The 17,969-nt window shown below is 41.3% G+C and overlaps 1 protein-coding gene across 1 annotated transcript in view; it reads right to left on the bottom strand.

The window, feature by feature from the left end:
- The window catches only part of LOC134357412 (low-density lipoprotein receptor-related protein 2-like), a 123,473-nt gene that overhangs the window by 24,253 nt on the left and 81,251 nt on the right, over positions 1-17,969 (bottom strand). The window contains 12 exon segments of the mRNA XM_063068977.1: positions 266-388; positions 1,073-1,195; positions 3,963-4,109; positions 5,374-5,515; positions 6,051-6,190; positions 6,270-6,388; positions 10,109-10,333; positions 10,760-10,931; positions 14,065-14,190; positions 14,279-14,395; positions 14,991-15,113; positions 15,193-15,315. Of these exon segments, the coding sequence (XP_062925047.1) occupies positions 266-388; positions 1,073-1,195; positions 3,963-4,109; positions 5,374-5,515; positions 6,051-6,190; positions 6,270-6,388; positions 10,109-10,333; positions 10,760-10,931; positions 14,065-14,190; positions 14,279-14,395; positions 14,991-15,113; positions 15,193-15,315 (1,680 nt within the window).

Here is a 17,969-nt window from a genome sequence, read left to right as displayed (position 1 = left end):
TCCCACGGCCTCAGAATATATTTAAAGCTATAAAAGGCCATTTTCTATTTACACCCAAAAGCTCTGGAATGTTAATTTAACAGTTTAATTTCAAGTGGCACCGTGTGAAAACAAGGGCACTTGCAAATGAATTATGCGATAGAAAAACATTGTATTGCATCTATTTTCAATTGTACAACCTGCATTTTCAATAGAACTAACTGAAGGTAATAGGGAGTAAACCCAGTGAAGAGGTCTGCACTCAGAATTTCCATTATCAACCTACCACAGCTTTCTTCATCACTGCCATCATCACAGTCTTCTACTCCATTGCATTTCCAGGAAACCGGAATACATTGAAGGAAATCAAAGCCACATTTAATTTCATTAGTGGGGCAATTTCTCAGATCTGAAATAAGAAACCAGGTTTCAGTTAAAGTATCTTTGAACAATTTAGTTTAAGCACATTGTACCAATGATACTTCTTCTGACAAATATTGTGTGTGTGTGTTTTTTTTTACACAAGAGCCTCTGGAATAAATCAGAACCAAAATCCAGCAGCCCAGAATTCTTAGAATAAGCATTTCTGTAATTGAACCAACTGTATGATTCTAATCTGCAAAGCATCATTAAAAAAAGAAAACACGAGGAAATCTGCAGATGCTGGAAATTCAAGCAACACACACAAAAAATGCTGGTGAATGCAGCAGGCCAGGCAGCATTTTTTGTGTGTGTTGATTAAGAAAAGAATAACCATTCCACGTCTTAGCTCAATATTGAGTAGTCAAAAGTTGAAGCTATAGGAGATGAAAATGCACCAAGCTAGTTCTAGTACACAAAGCCAGGCTTCCCAAATTAGATTCTTCATTTAGGTCAGTTTAAAAATGAGAAAACAAGTAACGATAATTGTCAGATATACAGACAGTAGAGGAAAATGTCAAAGGGAACCATCACGAGATCTTTTTTTTGACAAATCTCGAACTTTTAAAAGTCACCTGGTCAACACATACTTAAAATAAATTTATTTGTAACTATATTAGCAAAGACTTTTAAAACAATGCAGAATCCATACAAAATAAAATAAAGTACTCACAACAAACATCGTAACTTTCATCAGATCCATCACCACAATCACTTGTACCATCGCACTGCCACCTGCTTGGTATACATTGCCCATCTTCACACTTGAATTCAGTTGAGCCACAATTAACTTTGGCTAAGATAAATGCAAGCAAATTAAACATTATCCGACAGAACTAGAAGTAAAATCTTAATGTGAATACATTTAATTCAAGTGCTTGGGTTTAAGTAACTATTGGTTAATCTACGTTTGTGCAGTTTCAACCTAGTTAACTACACCCTTCCCCATCCCAATGGTTGATTCCACTAGTTGTAGCAATAATTAAATAATCTAAGGCTTAAAGGAAAAATCGTAAATTAGATTTGACTTTATAGTTTTCAATTTCTCAAGCAGTTTTTTTCAGCAACAGATTTATAAGTACTGAACCAAGGAGAATTTAATAGTGTTTCAGGCAAGAGCAGACCACCAGATTTAATCCAAATCCTTAATTTCATAATGGAATTTCCAGTAAATTAAACAGAATCCCATCACCGAAATGACTACTTTACACATAATATAACCTAGCACAAGATGATGGTCATCAACATAGGTAAATAGGATGGATATACTTTTACAATACTTAACAATTAAGCATAATAACAACAATATCAAGTGGCCAAGTGGATCATGTGGTGATTAGACCAATGATCTGATTTGGTTCAATCTGGCAGATTAAACTGGTCCATAAGAATTAAGCTAATGTTACTCAGTTAAAACTCAATCTCTCTGTTAGAAACTACTTTACCGTACTCGTGAAATAAACAAATTGTCACACTGGTCCAATTCACACCAAGTAAAAATTAGACAAAATTAAATGACTTACATTGAATGTAGATAAGTTAACTTGCTCAGGTTATGAACGTTGGTTCTCCTGCCTTCATGGTGGTGAACAAGTCTGATTCATTCCACCAACAGCTCTCATTTGGGTAAAACAAAAGACCCACCATCCCACCAAGAGATATCCCAGAAAGCTTTGTGACAGTGTTGTTAAGCAGGTTGACATTATTGTTCAGAAGGCGTATGGTGTGTTGGCCCTCATCAACTGTAGGATTGAGTTCAAGAGCCATAAGGTGATGTTCAGCTATCCAAGACCTTGTTCAGACCCCACTTGGAGTACTATGTTCAGTTCTGGTCACCTCATTACAGGAAGGATGTGGATACTATAGGGAGAGTGCAGACGAGATTTATAAGGATATTGCCTGGATTGGAGAGCATGCCTTATGAGAATAGGTTCAGTAAACTTGGCTTTTTCTCCTTGGAGTGACCCAGGATGAGAGGTGAACTGATAGAGGTGTATAAAATGATGAGAGGAATTGATTGTGTGGATAGGCAGAGGCTTTCCCAGGGCTGAAATGGCTAACACGAGGGGGCATAGTTTTAAGGTGCTTAGAAGTAGGTACAAGGGAGATGTCAGAAGTAAGTATTTCACACAGAGTGGTGGGTGCATGGAATGCACTACCAATGAAGGTGGTAGAGGCAGATACAATAGGGTTTTTAAAGACACTTTTAGATAGGTACATGGAGCTTAGAAAAATAGAGGGTTATGCGGTAGGGAAATTCTAGGGAACTTCTAGAGAAGGATAGATGGTCAGCACAACATTGTGGGCTGAAGGGCCTGTAATGTGATGTAGATTTTCTGTGTTTCTATGTTCTATCTATCTAGTGATCTCAGACATCACTGCTGAGATCCATTGCAAGAGCCTCAACAGGAAGCAAAACTAGGGGTAGTATTTTCATCTTCTATCAAACCATGACCATCTAAAAACTGAAGATTACTGTTGCAAAAGAAAAAGGACACTACTTGCTGCTAACAACAGGAATTCTGCAGATGCTGGAAATTCAAGCAACACACATACAAGTTGCTGGTGAACGCAGCAGGCCAGGCAGCACCTCTAGGAAGAGGTACAGTTGACTTTTCAGGCCGAGACCCTTCGTCAGGATTAACTGAAAGAAGAGTGAGTAAGGGATTTGAAAGTTGGAGGGGGAGGGGGAGATCCAAAATGATAGGAGAAGACAGGAGGGGGAGGGATGGAGCCAAGAGCTGGACAGGTGATCAGCAAAAGGGTTATGAGAGGATCATGGGACAGGAGGTCCGGGAAGAAACACGGGGGGCGGGGGGAACCCAGAGGATGGGCAAGGGGTATAGACAGAGGGAGAAAAAGGAGAGTGAGAGAAAGAATGTGTGTATAAAAATAAATAACGGATGGGGTACGAGGGGGAGGTGGGGCATTAGCGGAAGTTAGAGGAGTCGATGTTCATGCCATCAGGTTGGAGGCTACCCAGACGGAATATAAGGTGTTGTTCCTCCAACCTGAGTGTGGCTTCATCTTTACAGTAGAGGAGGCCGTGGATAGACATGTCAGAATGGGAATGGGATGTGGAATTAAAATGTGAGGCCACTGGGAGATCCTGCTTTCTCTGGCGGACAGAGCGTAGGTGTTCAGCAAAGCGGTCTCCCAGTCTGTGTCGGGTCTCGTCAATATATAAAAGGCCACATCGGGAGCACCGGACGCAGTATATCACCCCAGCCGACTCACAGGTGAAGTTTTGCCTCACCTGGAAGGACTGTTTGGGGTTCACCTGTGAGTGGAAAAGTTTTCTATCACCAGCCCTGTTATAAACAGCATTTAGGAAGCTGATGATAACTTGTTATTCGACAATTCCACAATCACTCTTGGACTGGAAGTGCCTTTATGAAAGGTTTGAAAGTCATTTTATCACGCTTGTAACTTGATCTTTTTCAGAATTCACAAAGAGTGGTTGAGGACAGTATGCCTTTTAAAATCAGTTTTGTTTCTAGATACACTGAGCAGTGAAAGAAGGGTTCCACAGGCAGTTGCAGAAGACCAAACTAGTTTCATACCTGTTCTGCAGTGCTGTCCGTCTTGCAACTCCATCCCAAATGGACACACACAGGTATACTTTGGAGAGTGTTTGTCTATCTGAGGAGCTGGCAGACACATATATTTGCATCCTCCATTCTTCAAGTTTACATTACACCAATCTCTACCTGCAATATTTACAAAGGTCAACTGGAAACTTCGTAGTAGTGATTTTAGTCTGCAATTGGAATTAAACATTTGTTTGCCATGCAATGGACAAAATATTCCTTAAAAGCAACTACTATAGATGTGGCCAGCAGACTTCAAGGTAAAAATACGACGGCTTCAGACCCAGAGCTGAGCAGAACACTCTATTTAGATAATGTGAACTTCATGGAATAGACCACCTGTAACAAAAAGCATATTCTATTCGTGTGGAAGAGTAGCCAATAGTTGAGGTTTATTTTACAAGCTAGCTGAATTCAAAGAACCTGTGCTCATGAAAGCATCCAGGTGGAAGGCATCACAGCACTTCTGCAATCATTTTGCCAATTCTGTCTGCAGTGGAACATAGCAAAATGCTGGATAGTTCAGTGGGACAGTACAAAGGGAGGGGAAGCCTGCAGAGGCGCCTCGAATTCAGCACCAGTACAGAGGCCCAGAATATGGCAGGTCAGGGAGTGGATGTTTGACTGGACATACACCAGAACTTCTGGTTTATACTAATTTCTCTCAAGAAATAGAATTCTCAGGGTGGAAATGCTGCCCCTGTACTCCAAGCAGGATTGCCTTCATACTTGACCATTAAACTGCCAGTAATTACCCCCAGTGTTAGATTAGTTTGGCTGCTGCATTAGAAGATAACATAATGGATTAACATTTTCCAGTAACAAGCATATTGTGGCTACAAATTCAGCACCTGTTTCCTACAAGTTTGATTTCACATTTCACACTAGATTGGTTGCAACTGGAAGATTAGAAGCAGGAATTCAAGATCATTTTCTCCTCAAATGGCAAGTATTTGTATTAAAGAAAAATGTCCAGGTGGCCCAGAGGTTTAATATTTAGTATGAAGTCATATTTGAGAGGGAAGGAATAGGCATTTACAGAGTTTTTTTGTATAAAAGTGACTGGACCAGGGCAACCCAAACGACCTTATTCTGGTGATTAACGAATTTATTCTGCATTTTAATAATAACCAGTTGGGTACCCTGAATAAATCTTTGATTCTGTCAAAATACTACAGAATCAAAGGATTTATTGATTTGACCAGTTTACCTTTAGAGACACAGAATTTGAGATATAATTTGTGCTTTACAAGGCGAACACATTTTAAAGAAGTCAGAAGATTTCTAATCTATGACTGCTAAACTATAAATGATTCGTGGAAAGTAACTTGAGAATTAGCATTGGTTTTGCTTTGTAGAAGTCTTCATTTGTTAGACATCCTACCTGTCGGCTGTGCTAGTTCATGATAGACAATTATATCATGAGCTTCCTTAAGGTTGGAGATTAAAGTCATTAGATCCTCTCCTGTAAATTTGTTAGCTCCATAAACGGCATTATTCTCCCAATTAGTCCAGAAGACTGAGTCCTGAAATGTGATTTGAAAGTTAAGATTAGCCTAATGCAATGAATATTCATGATGCTTCACCTTTTCTAATGGTTTTCTGCACTTTGTACTAAAGCTATGGAAAAATTTTGAATGGGAACCTTAAAATTCTTATGGACTTGCTGGGTATCCCCAACTTGCCTTACTTAAGATGAAATCCATCAATTACTCAAGTGAGAAACTACAGTCACAGGCAATCTAAAACAACCAACAGCTTGAACTGCAGGTTAGGCAGCAGCTGTGGAAAAACTTAGCAACTTAATTTGAAGACTGACCAAGTATTTTCAGATTTCCTTTTTTTGAATTTCAAGCTGCAAATAATGCACCTAAAAGACTGATTATTGTCTCTCCACTGTATTAGAAGAGTTTCATTAATATATGACCATACACATGCTCTTGTATCAAAATACTAGTTTCTACTAGAGTCTGTTGCTTCCAATACAAGCTACTCAATTTACTATACCACCCCTGCTCCAGCCAACTCTGTTTGCAAAGCTTTATTTTAGTTTTTACATACCTCAAACAAGGACACACCAAAAGGATAACCAAGAGATTCATGTGAAGACAAGACAGTTCTTCTATCTTCTCCAACCACATCTATACTTGACAGTGTGCGCAGCTTGGAGTCAACCCAATAGAGTCGGTTTTTCACACGATCTGTGGGTGTTGAATTGAACAAACCAGGCTCCAACTTTTGTAAACTCAAGTCTACATTCACACAGACAAATTTACTCACCGAGTGTAATGGCATTTGGCCAGTGGATATCTGTGGTCACGAGGAGCTTGCGATCAATACCATTCATTCCTGCTTTTTCAATTACTGCTGGTTCACCCCGGTCTGACCAATACATATACCTTCATGTTTAAAGTGCCAAAAAGAGCTCATCAAATCATTCTTGACAACTGAACACATTAGTAGAAAGTACTAATTGTGGCATCCAGAATAGCAATTTTTTCCCCACACCTCCAGTAGACTTGGCAACAAGCCCCTTTCAATCACTCATTGTCACCTGCACTTCGAAATGTCTGAAGGTTGCAAAATCAAATCAACACTTGCACGCTTATAATGTAAAACGTCTCAGCTCAATCTTTCTAAAAAAAGACATTCCGATCTGAATCAAGATTACATCCCCCTAGCTCAGCATGACTTGAATAGAATGGAATCAATTTGGCTTTTATTCAAAACATGTCAAGATGTGTCTTGATAGAATCAGCAGTGGAAAACTCAAAACTGAATGCTGTTCTTTCAACTGTACTTCAATAAGTATCGAAAGAGGCAGTGCTATGGAAAAGGGAATAATTTGTTTGGTTGAAGTTGGGAATGCATGCATTCTTGTTAAAGGGGTAATTAGAATCAATAGTTAAAGCACAGGCAACCATTTGGTGCATCATGCTTATACCAGTGAGAGCAAAACAATTAGTTCCTCTCAACCTTACACTGTTCTGCAAAGTCTCATATACTCTACCAGCTTAATTGATAGAACCAAACCTGCCTCCAGTACTACCCCAGCAGTGCACTGCATCACAAAGATTCAGTGCACAAGTTTTTGCCAATCAGCTTCATTCTATCTCCTGAGTGTCTTTCACTACATTCTTCAATTAACCACCTCAAATCACCTTCTAACCTCCTGTTCCAGGAGGAGTTAGTTAGTCCGCTGCTGACTGTTACGCCACTGGCACACAGGACAGCAATGAAGGTCCTCTATCTCTGTCTGTCCTTGGCCATCTTCTCTATTGTGCCCCAGGAGTGGTTCAGGGTCCTCATTCCTGTCTCTGTGGTACGACACCAAGGTGCCTGGTCTCCTGCATTACCTCCATCCTTCAGGGGTCCAGTGAAGTGCTGTCTTGATGATGGAGTTGGCCTCTCTTCTCAAAATTTGCCCAATCCATCTCCAACATTTCCTCATGATAACTGTAGCCGTGTCCTCTTTGTGACACTGAGGGAGTAGGGTGTGGTTGGAGATCTTCCTTGGCCAGAAAATACAGAGGACTTTTTGGAGGCTCATGGTGTGGAATGCGCCAGTATTTTGACCTTTACAAGGGCGCGGGCAGAACACAGCTCCGGTACAGCTTCGCCTTTGTGTAATCAGTGTACTTGGTTGATCTCCATATGTTGCTCATCCACCTGAAGACAATTCTAGCTTTGCTGAGTCTGCACTAGATGTCATCCTTGGTCCCACCATCCTGCCGAATGATGCTGCCCAGGTAGGTGAATCTGCCAGTGCTGGGTAATTTGATGCCATTTGTCTTGACAGGAGGAGACGACTCATGAGGATCATGGTCTCAATCTTTCTCTAGCAGACTCTAAGTCCAACCTGTCCAGCAAAGGTACACAGGTGCTGAGTTTTCTCTTGTATATGCTGGTGTGTATGTGAAAGTAATGCGAGGTCATCTGCAAAGCCAAGGTTTTCTAAAGTAGAGAACAGAGTCCACCTAAAGCATCTCTGCTTATCTTTCATATTTTGCCTCATAACCCAGTTAATCACTAGGTTAAATAATATCACCGACATCACACAGCCTTGCCTGACCCCTGTCTCGACTTCAAAGCTCAAATTGCAGTCCCCAACTGTGCAGGTGAAGTTAGCGTGGTGCTAACACTACCTCCGACTGCGGCTGTTCACAGAAAACTTCTTCCTCTTCAATGTCACTTTCATTAGTTGCAGCACAACAGTGGATCACAGTTATGTTCTCAGACCGACTCTCATCAGCCTACTGTTGATTGGTTTCCACTCCAGCAAGCACCTCTGAGTACCTCTCTTCACGATCATGATGCTGACTATCATCCCTTCCCAAGCATAAAATTGTTTCACCAATTGCTGCCTTTAGTCAGCCAGACCCTGTTCATCTGTGCCACCTTGCCAGTGTTGTACATGGCTCGTACATTCCAAAAAACAATTTTGGTCTTTATCTTGGTGGTGTTCAGAGCTTCCATCATTGTGCCAGTAGCTTCTTCTCGGTTTTTACTACTGTCAGTCATGCAAACCCTAGCTAGAGACTCAGGAATACCGTCACACTCAGATGTAGGATTCTTCATTGCCGTTTCTGTAACTATTTTTTTTACCAGTAGGGTTGTTAGCCCTGAGATGAACCATCAAATCTGGAAGACTGGTGGATCACTCTTAGTCTGGTCTCTATCCTTTGACCTGTTCGGCATGGGTGGCCCTACCAAGAGTCAAAGCACAAGGCCCTGGCTCCCGCCAACATAGCTCTCTGGGTCATTGAGACACCCAAGCCTCCAAACCCTATGACAACTTTGTTGTTCTCTCGGAGGGCCAAAAGGGACAAATTTCTTCTGCACTCAAACCTTACTTCCAGTGCTCAGCACTAGACTATACTCGTGCCTAAGCTAGCAAATAAAAAAAAACACTCCAGGTACTGAAGTTAAAAACAAACACTGGAAATGCATAAATCAGATGGCATCTGTGGAAAGAGATCTGGTGCAGGGGCTTTGATCCAAAATATTAACCATTCCTTTTTCTACCGATCCACACAACCTTTCCTAATATTCTGCTTGAAATAGAATGAGTGTCTTATACAAAGTTCAGTGCTGTTCCATTGCTCTTGCTCTCGGACTCTATTTACAACCCTGGATCTGGTATGCTTTCGCTGTTTTATTAACTCGCTTTGCCATTTTCAAAAAACTGCACACAAAAGCATGGGAATGCAAACCTTCATAAGCAGAAAGGCTGTATGGTCATGACAAAAGAAAGGCTCTTGTGGTACTAGAACAGGAGAAGTGGTGATACTTAGAATGAAGCAAAAACCACTGGAGAAGATCAGATGGTCAGGCAGCATCCGTGGAGAGAAGGGCAGTGAACACTGGAATGAAACACCTCATGTGGACTGAAAGATCGGGGGTGGGGGCAGACAGCCAGCATCAAGGTAGCGAGAGGGGAGGGGTGGAGCAAGAACTAGCAGGTGATATGTGGAGCCAGGCAAAGGTTAACAGGAAGATGGAGGATGGAAGAGTGGAAAAAAGAAGAGACTGAGAGATTATAGGTGGAGGGAATCGGCAGCAGATGGAATCTGATCGGAATGTGGAGCATGCATCCAAAAGGAGGTGGGTAGGGGAGTGAGAAGAGTAGGTGAGGCAGATGGGGGCCAAAAAAATTAGCTGATAGATGCCAGAAAGGAGGAATGGGTAGATCATGAGGAGAGAGGAAAAGGGACAGAGCTGAAGTAAGTTATCCTAAATTAGGGAATTCAGTGTATTATGTCTAGTTTTGACAGGTGGAATATGAGATGCCGTTCCTCTTAGAATACTTATAATAAACATTTTGTTGTAGGGCAAGGGTTACAAGGAAATTAAAATGGACATGGTAAAATTCTTCACCTTAGTGACAAAAATGTATCCAGAAATTGGGGCGTAAAGTGTGCTAGAAAGTGAGAATTGCAGTGGACAATAACTTCTGTTATAAACATAACAATCCAAGTGTGGAAAAACCATTGTAGATGTCAACTGTAAAGAATTAGCATCTATGTTTATCAAATTAAAAACATTCCAGGTTAAAATTGGACCAGATGACTATTCAAGTGTGCAGATGGGTTACAGTACGTTAAAAGTAAGCTTCATACCCAGACAGTGGATCAACTGCTATAGAGGCTGGCTCCCTCAAGTTACTGTCAAACAGAATCTTCATTCGTCTTCCATCATAGCTTGCTACGGATATAGTCCTGGCACCCATATCAGTCCAGTATATGTTGTTGTAAATCCAGTCCACTGCAATTCCCACATGAATGCGTATGTTGTTAATAATTCTGGAAATATCAGGGTTGCCTTTGTTGTTATCCATTAGCATACTGCAAAAGTAAATGATTAGATAGTTATTTTGTGCCAAACAAAAAAAAATTACAAAATATTCAAGATGTCATTCATCTACCAATTTTGCTTCATCATTAACGCACAAAGTTAGTGGATTAGTAAAACCAAATTGTTTGCTTCACTGTGCAGTAAGCACCACTGAAAATTGTCCCAAGTTCAGTTTACATAATAAGAAAGATCAAAACACGTTATAGTCAAACACGGAACTTCACCAATTGATCTCATTGAAAATCCTATCAAAACAATTTCACTACAATCACAAAAGGTGAAACATCAAAATGCCAAATCCAAAATAAACTCTCAACAATTTCAGTCACAGAGTATTCAATACCAGTTCAGAATTTGTTCAATCAGCTCAAGTAATTTGGACAGCTACATGAAGATAAAACTAGCATTGATTTTACCTAAAGATTGCACGGTCTCCCAAGTCAGCCCAGAAGATTCTCTTCTCTGCAATATCAACATCGAGTGCAATAACATTTCTCAGGTGTGCAAGCACCAGCTCATACTCCTTGTGATGCAGACCAAGTTTCCTGATATCATGGCGATTGGTGAAGATTAAGTAAGGTTCTCCTCCTACAAAGGAACAGTGGCTCTTTGAAAGATGGAAAAATATCCTATTGCAAGCTTCAATGCACGATACTCCTCTTCAGACCAAAATGTTTCCTCCTTTGAGAATATAGAGCAAACCAACTCAAATAAAAATCAGTGAAATGACTAATAAAGATGTCACTAGGCTCTTCAAGCAACGCACATCAGAGTTGCTGGTGAACGCAGCAGGCCAGGCAGCATCTCTAGGAAGAGGTACAGTCGACGTTTTAGACTGAGACCCTTCGTCAGAACTAACTGAAAGAAGAGCTAGTAAGAGATTTGAAAGTGGGAGGGGGAGGGGGAGATCCAAAATGATAGGAGAAGACAGGAGGGGGAGGGATGGAGCCAAGAGCTGGACAGGTGATTGGCAAAAGGGATATATGAGAGAATCATGGGACAGGAGGCCCAGGGAGAAGGAAAAGGGGGGGGGGGCCTCGCTCACCAGCAACTTTGCTGTGTGTTGCTTGAATTTCCAGTATCTGCGGAATTCCTCATGTTTACGTCCTTAGGATCTTCGTCCATTTTACTCCAAATCAGATGATGAAAATGCAAACTAACCACATATTACTGTGACTAGTGCCCAGGGTTTTCATTCACATTATTCTTTTGCTATTATGGACTAAAGTACCCACCAAGCAATTGAATAATGTCACACATCCCTCAAAAGCCACTTTGGTGGATAAAAGCGAAAATGCAAACAGCTTGGGCACATTTGCAAAGGAAGCCAGTTCTTGTTTTGACAGTCTTTCAAATTCAATGTACTGGAGTGTCAATCCCTGCTTAACTGAATCAGAATACAATGGCTGAATAAAACATGTATAAATGAATTGGCCATTTAAAGTCAAACCTAATTAGATCAATATTGACTTTATTGGAGGCATACTAGATGCTAAGTACATTCTCAGTAGAGATGCCTATTTGTACAAATTTGCATAGCAAATTCAAAGAGGCAACAGATAAATTACTGCAACTTGGTCAGAAATGTCACTAGTAGGCCAAGAAGACTAGTTATTGTAGGAGGCTACAATTCAGTTTCCAACAATGGATTGACCAGTTTTGTTTCTAGAGATAGCTCTAGATTACACTACGGGAATGAAATGGATTTGCTGCTAGTTAACGAGCACCTTCTCCCAGATCAGTGCATTAAGGCTGTACATGAATCCAGAGAAAGTAATGGCTGAGCACAATAGTTTTAAGTGTAGTAGATCACTCAGTCTCACCATTGGATTGTATACTATTCTGAATCGGGGAGGGGAGATTTCCATGCAATGTTCAGACAAAGGCAAATGAATCCTCTTGCCCACTGAGAATCATTCATCAAGGACTACACAAACTGACATATTAGAGATTAATAAATGATGTGCAAAAAGGATCAGAAGCAATGACTTCTGAACACTGGAATAAGCAACAGATCACTGGGCATTTGCAACCGCATGTCCCATTTCTAAAGTTGAATAGGATTGAGGAAATGAAACCTACTTAATGTTCCTACATATGTTGTCAAATAATTCAAGTGACTGGCTTACAAATACAATTAGGGAATAAAGATTATTCAATATATGACTAATGCAATGAAATAAGTTAAAGCAAAATTTTGTTTGGGCTGCAAAAGAACTAGTGCAAATTCTCAACTGATAAAAATTTTCCTTAGAGGAATGAAACTGCACCCCAGGAACAGTCTAAAGTAAGGGAGAATACTTTAGAATTCAGATAGATGTTAACTTTGATTTAGGATGTGTGGACTATATTCAAGGCCAAGATATGATCATGGGAACAGCAGAATAAATACAAAAATAAAACAGAATCAGTCATTGACTTAATGAATGGGCACCGGCTTTCTACATGTTATAGAAATGGATCCCACTATACACCACTTTTGCCACCAAATTCATTCTGCAGGTGAAACATGAAAAACATATCGAATGAATCACTCAAGAATGTCCTGTTATAAAAGGAGAAATTGCACAATTATCCAGTGCTCCTGGTGTAGCCTCCTGTATATTGGCGAGACCCGACGTAGACTGGGAGACTGCTTCGCTGAGTTCCATCCGCCAGAAAAAGCAGGATCTCCCAGTGGCCTCCCATTTTAATTCCACTTCCCATTCTCATTCCGATAAGTCAGCCCATGGCCTCCTCTACTGTTGTGATGAGGCCACACTCAGGTTGGAGAAGCAATACCTTATATTCCAGCAGGGTAGCTTCCAACCTGATGGAATGAGAGCACTTTCTCAAACTTCTGGTAATGAACCCCCAGCCCCCTGCAGCATTCCCCATTCCCTCTCTCGCCTTATCTCCTTTTCTATCCATCACCTCCATCTGGGGCTCCTCCTTCCTTTTTTTCCTTCTATGGCCTTCTGTCCTCTATCAGATTAACCCTTCTCCCGCCCTTTATCCCTTTCACCAAACGACTTCCCAGCTCTTTACTAGACCCCTCTTCCCCCTACTCCTGGTTTCACTGATCATCTTGTGGTCCTTCCTCCCCTCGCCCACCTTCTAACTCCAACTCTTTTTTTCTCCAGTCTTGCTGAAGGGTCTCAGCCCAAAACGTCGACTGTACTCTTTTCTGTAGGTGCTGCCTGACCTGCTGAGTTCCTCCAGCATTGTGTGTGTGTTCCAATCAAATAGATTTGGAGCTGAGGTGAAGGGAAAAAAAAAATCAGTCAATCGATGCTCTGGCTATCAGAAGCTAGAAAAGAGGTTGGAACTTAGTTCATGTGAATTTATTTGGTACTGAAGGGTGTAAATAACAAGTATATCTGTGCCAAGTTGATCAGAATTGATAGTTTTCCATCAAAACAGAACAAATGAAGGTTAGGAGAGCCCTTCTGGAATGAATTTTCAACTTGTGGCTTTCAGCAGAGTTACATAATATACCAAACTGCCTAAGGAACTCTGTGAGTAAGGTGCAAAATGTCAACAATTCCATTACCTCTACAGATGCTACTAACCCACTGAGTTCCTCCAGTAATCTGACTCTGCTCCAGATTTCCATCATCTGCAGAAACTTGTTACCAAACCTACCAAGTCTGAGTTGTGAGAAATACGGTTAGAACAAAACTGTGAGCTTCAGTGAAGAGCAATACACTGCACAGTCTTCAGGTTTTCAATGAACACTTACCCACAGCTTTGCAAGTTCCACTCACTGCATCAACACGATATCCACTTTGGCATTCACACAGGAAGCTTCCTTCCAAGTTGATGCAGGTTTGACTGCAGGTTCCAAGATTTCTACACTCATCAACATCTACAAGTAAAACATCAATTACCTTGAACTTTTACACAAAAAGCCATGGATCAATCAGCTTGTGGAAAAGAAATCAGAGTCAACTTACCAACACAGGTTTTCTCATTTAACTCAAAACCTGCAGGACAATCACATTCATAGCCAATAACCAGATCCTTGCAGATATGAGAGCAGCCACCTTGGTTCACTAGGCATTCATTCACATCTGGAATAAAAAATCATCACTCTGTATCTCCCAGTTAAATCGCGCCTAAAGATATCTCTTTCAAGTCCTGACAAAATTCATAATATCTACTCAACATGGAATCACAGGTAAACCTCAAATGTGATGAAGGATCTCCAAGAGATTCTAATTTCCATCACCCCCAATGTTTCTTCTTACAATACCAGTGCAGGGCTGGGCACCAAAATATAAGTGGGAAGAATCGATTAAGTGGTCAAATGTGGTGCTTAGCCACAATTCACATTCTGGCTAAAAAGCTGTTGCAAAGATGCTCTAATGGTGCTTTGTGATGCCCACCCAATGATGACTTTAACATTAGTAACATGGTGCACCTGATTGTTGATCATTTGAAACTCTATAGACTTAACATCATTAAGTCACTAATATCCACTTGTTTCAAGGATAAGACTGAAGATTTTTGAAATCAAAATAATAAAGCACAAATTAGTTGATTATATAAAACGTAAAATTCTGAATGTCAAAACACAAGTTGTTTGTTGTGTTTCAAGCATGTTAAGCTTGAGGAATATTTAAAAGCAGAAGTGATTAAACTCTACATAACACGTTCACTACATACTACATTTCTGGGCAGGTTCATCACTCCAGTCTTTGCAGTCCTGACGATGATTGCACACTTCTGTTATATGAATACATTCTCCACTTCCACATCTGAAGTCAGCAGGTCCACTGCACACTGCAGCTGGAAGGGGGGAAAGAGAATGTTTAATGTAGAATACAAAAGATATTTAAAAAAAAAACACAGAACATTCAGCACTTACCACTTCCACAATCAACTTCATCGCTCCCGTCAAGACAGTCTCTTTGTCCATTACATTTCCTGTCATTCTGAATGCAGGCACCAACACCACATCTGAACTGATCTGGTCTACATGTCCAAGCAGCTGCAGAAAATAAAACTACCTCAATAATGGAATACCCACATTTAAAATACAGCATCCAAAAAGCAGCTGTGTACATACATCCACTGATGCTTCAGAACACATCTTAGTGATGTTCCTGGAATCATCGGGTGTTTCGGGTCTTTCAACATCATACACCCTCCTCCAGGTGACCCAGCCGGGGCTGATCAGACCCCAGCTTGTGTCCAGATGGCTAGCTACTTATGACTCTATGGCTCCCCTCTTTTGAGCCACAGCCATCTTGAGGCTCTCTCTGCCACATCGGTGGTACTGCAGATGGCTCTCCTCTTCCTCTCTCCCTCGATGCCCAAATTGCTAAAGGTTCTCACTAAGGAACGGGCTGCAAATCTCCTACAAGCAACCTCCACCGGGAGACACCTCGCTCTCCATCCAGCCTGCTGACAGTTGCTGACCAGTTCTGCGTACTTGGAGAGCTTCCTTTCAAAGGCCTCTTCCAAGCTATCTTCCCATGGGACTGTCAGCTCCCCCAGCACCACTTGCTTAGTAGACTCAGACACTAGGACAATGTCTGGTCGCAGGGTGGTGGCTGCGATATGGTTGGGGAACTTCAGCTGCCCTTCGAGGTCCACCAACAGCTGCCAGTCCCTTGCAGAGGTCAGAATGCCTGCAGATGTTCTTTTGGCAGGTATTGGCTGCTCCCCAGTTCTGACAAAGGCTTGGAGGGTCGGGACCGCTTTGCCCACCCAACTCCTGCCCTGCACTGCTTAGCTCCAACATCATCCAAATCAAACTAAAGTTTCTGCTCCCTTTGGGAAATACTGCACAAGCAGCATTTCAATAACTGTTAATCTCTAGCAGTGACATTATCTCAGTGCTCAGTAATTACATTCAAAGCTCAGCAAGTCAACACTGAATGAAAAATAGCAAAGTTTTCGTTAGTTGACTGGATTGATGTTTGGAAAGCATCTGTGTAACATTTGTGCACTAGATGCATGCAACACATGTGAGTTGCAGGTACCATAGCACAAGCCAGCAAATGTCAGGGAGACAGAAGAGAAATGTCTAGGTCCGTTAGCAGGATGTAACGCTCAAGGATTTGCATGGCTACCTCAGATTTCTAAAATTTCACCTCACTGACTTGCAAATTGTACATCAAGCTTGCAGAGGACAGTCAGTGAGCAGACACATTTAGTTAGCGTTTCAGTAGGCAAATATGATTAAAGTGCAATACCAGTGAAATTGGAATCAGCATTAAAATTATTAAAACTCAGTGCCTGTTAGGTAGTAAATCCTCCAACCTATGCGACAATGTATTGTGGATTCTTTAATGAGACTGGTTCTCAAACGCCTGAAACTTGATTCCATCGTTGATAAAGCTTCGGAAAAGAAAGCCCATGGAGCTATGGTGAAATTTTGAAAGCAAGTTCTGAATTTAAATTTCAAATTATCCAAATCCCAGTGTTGCTCAGTTTTATGTTACAATTGTAAAGTTGCCAACGTTTTGCCATCATTACCACCTCAATGAGTCAGAGGTGATACAAACAAAACGAGGGGAAAATACCGACTGAACTTCACTGTTGGGGAAGTGCAAGATCATCCAGCTGGAAATCAAGTCTCGGCCACTCAAACCATCAATATAAATCAACTTTTGAAGAACAATCCAATTAGTTCATGTATGGCCCATTTATGTAGAGGTATCCAAGGACCCGAGGCTACTACACTATTAGGCACTACATTCCAAACCCAAACAATGACTTGTTGTTTATCAATCATACAGAACATGAACCTGACCTTTCAGTCAAACCAAGCATCCTATTTACCAACAGCCAAGCAACAACTCATCTATTCATATGCTCATCTGGATACTATTTGAATGGCAAATACCTGCCTCAGTTACATTCAGGGATTCAAGGTTCCAGCCAGTCTCCAGATGATTAAAACATATTTTCCTCAGATCTCCCCCAAACCTTTCCCCCCTCCCCCTCACCACCCTCACATACTTACTGCAAAGACACTCTATAGTTTGAGGCCTTGTTTCGGGGAACGATTCCTATTCTACCATGTCCAAGTACTTCAATTTTGTATACTTAAAAAGGACCTCTGGTCCTTTCCATCACCTTAAAATCGCATCTTGTTGATTGGGGGTTGGGGGGGATATGTGGGGGATTTGGGCAGAGTGCTACCAACTCAATTTGCAAATTAGTCTTTGGGGAATCCTGCACCAGCACTCCCAAGTCCCAATTTGCCTCTGATTTCTGAACTTCCTCCCCGTTTACAAAATAGCCTACACCTTCTTTCCTTCTATCAAACTGCATGATAATGTATTTCTTTGCCCATTTTCCTAATCTGTCCAAATCCTTCCGCAGACCACTTTCTTCCTCAACACCACCTATCACTGTATCATCTGCAAACTTAGCCACAAAGCCACCAATTCTGTCACCTGGATCATTGACATAATGTGAAAAAAAGCTGTCCCAACAACACCTTCAGAACACAACTAGTCACCAGCGGCCAACCAGAAAAGGCACCTTTTATTCGCACTCTTTGCCTCCTGCCAGTCAGCCAATCTTCTAACCACGCCAGTATCTTTCCTGTAATGCCATGGGCTCTTAGGTAACGCAGTCTCATTGCAGCACCTTATCAAAGGCCTCCTGAAAAACTAAGTAAACAACATC

Source organism: Mobula hypostoma, chromosome 16 (assembly GCF_963921235.1).
Source record: "Mobula hypostoma chromosome 16, sMobHyp1.1, whole genome shotgun sequence".
In the NCBI taxonomy this organism is placed as follows: domain Eukaryota; kingdom Metazoa; phylum Chordata; class Chondrichthyes; order Myliobatiformes; family Myliobatidae; genus Mobula; species Mobula hypostoma.
The sequence above is the reverse complement of the archived record's forward strand: the minus strand, read 5'-3'. Positions and strand labels throughout refer to the sequence as shown.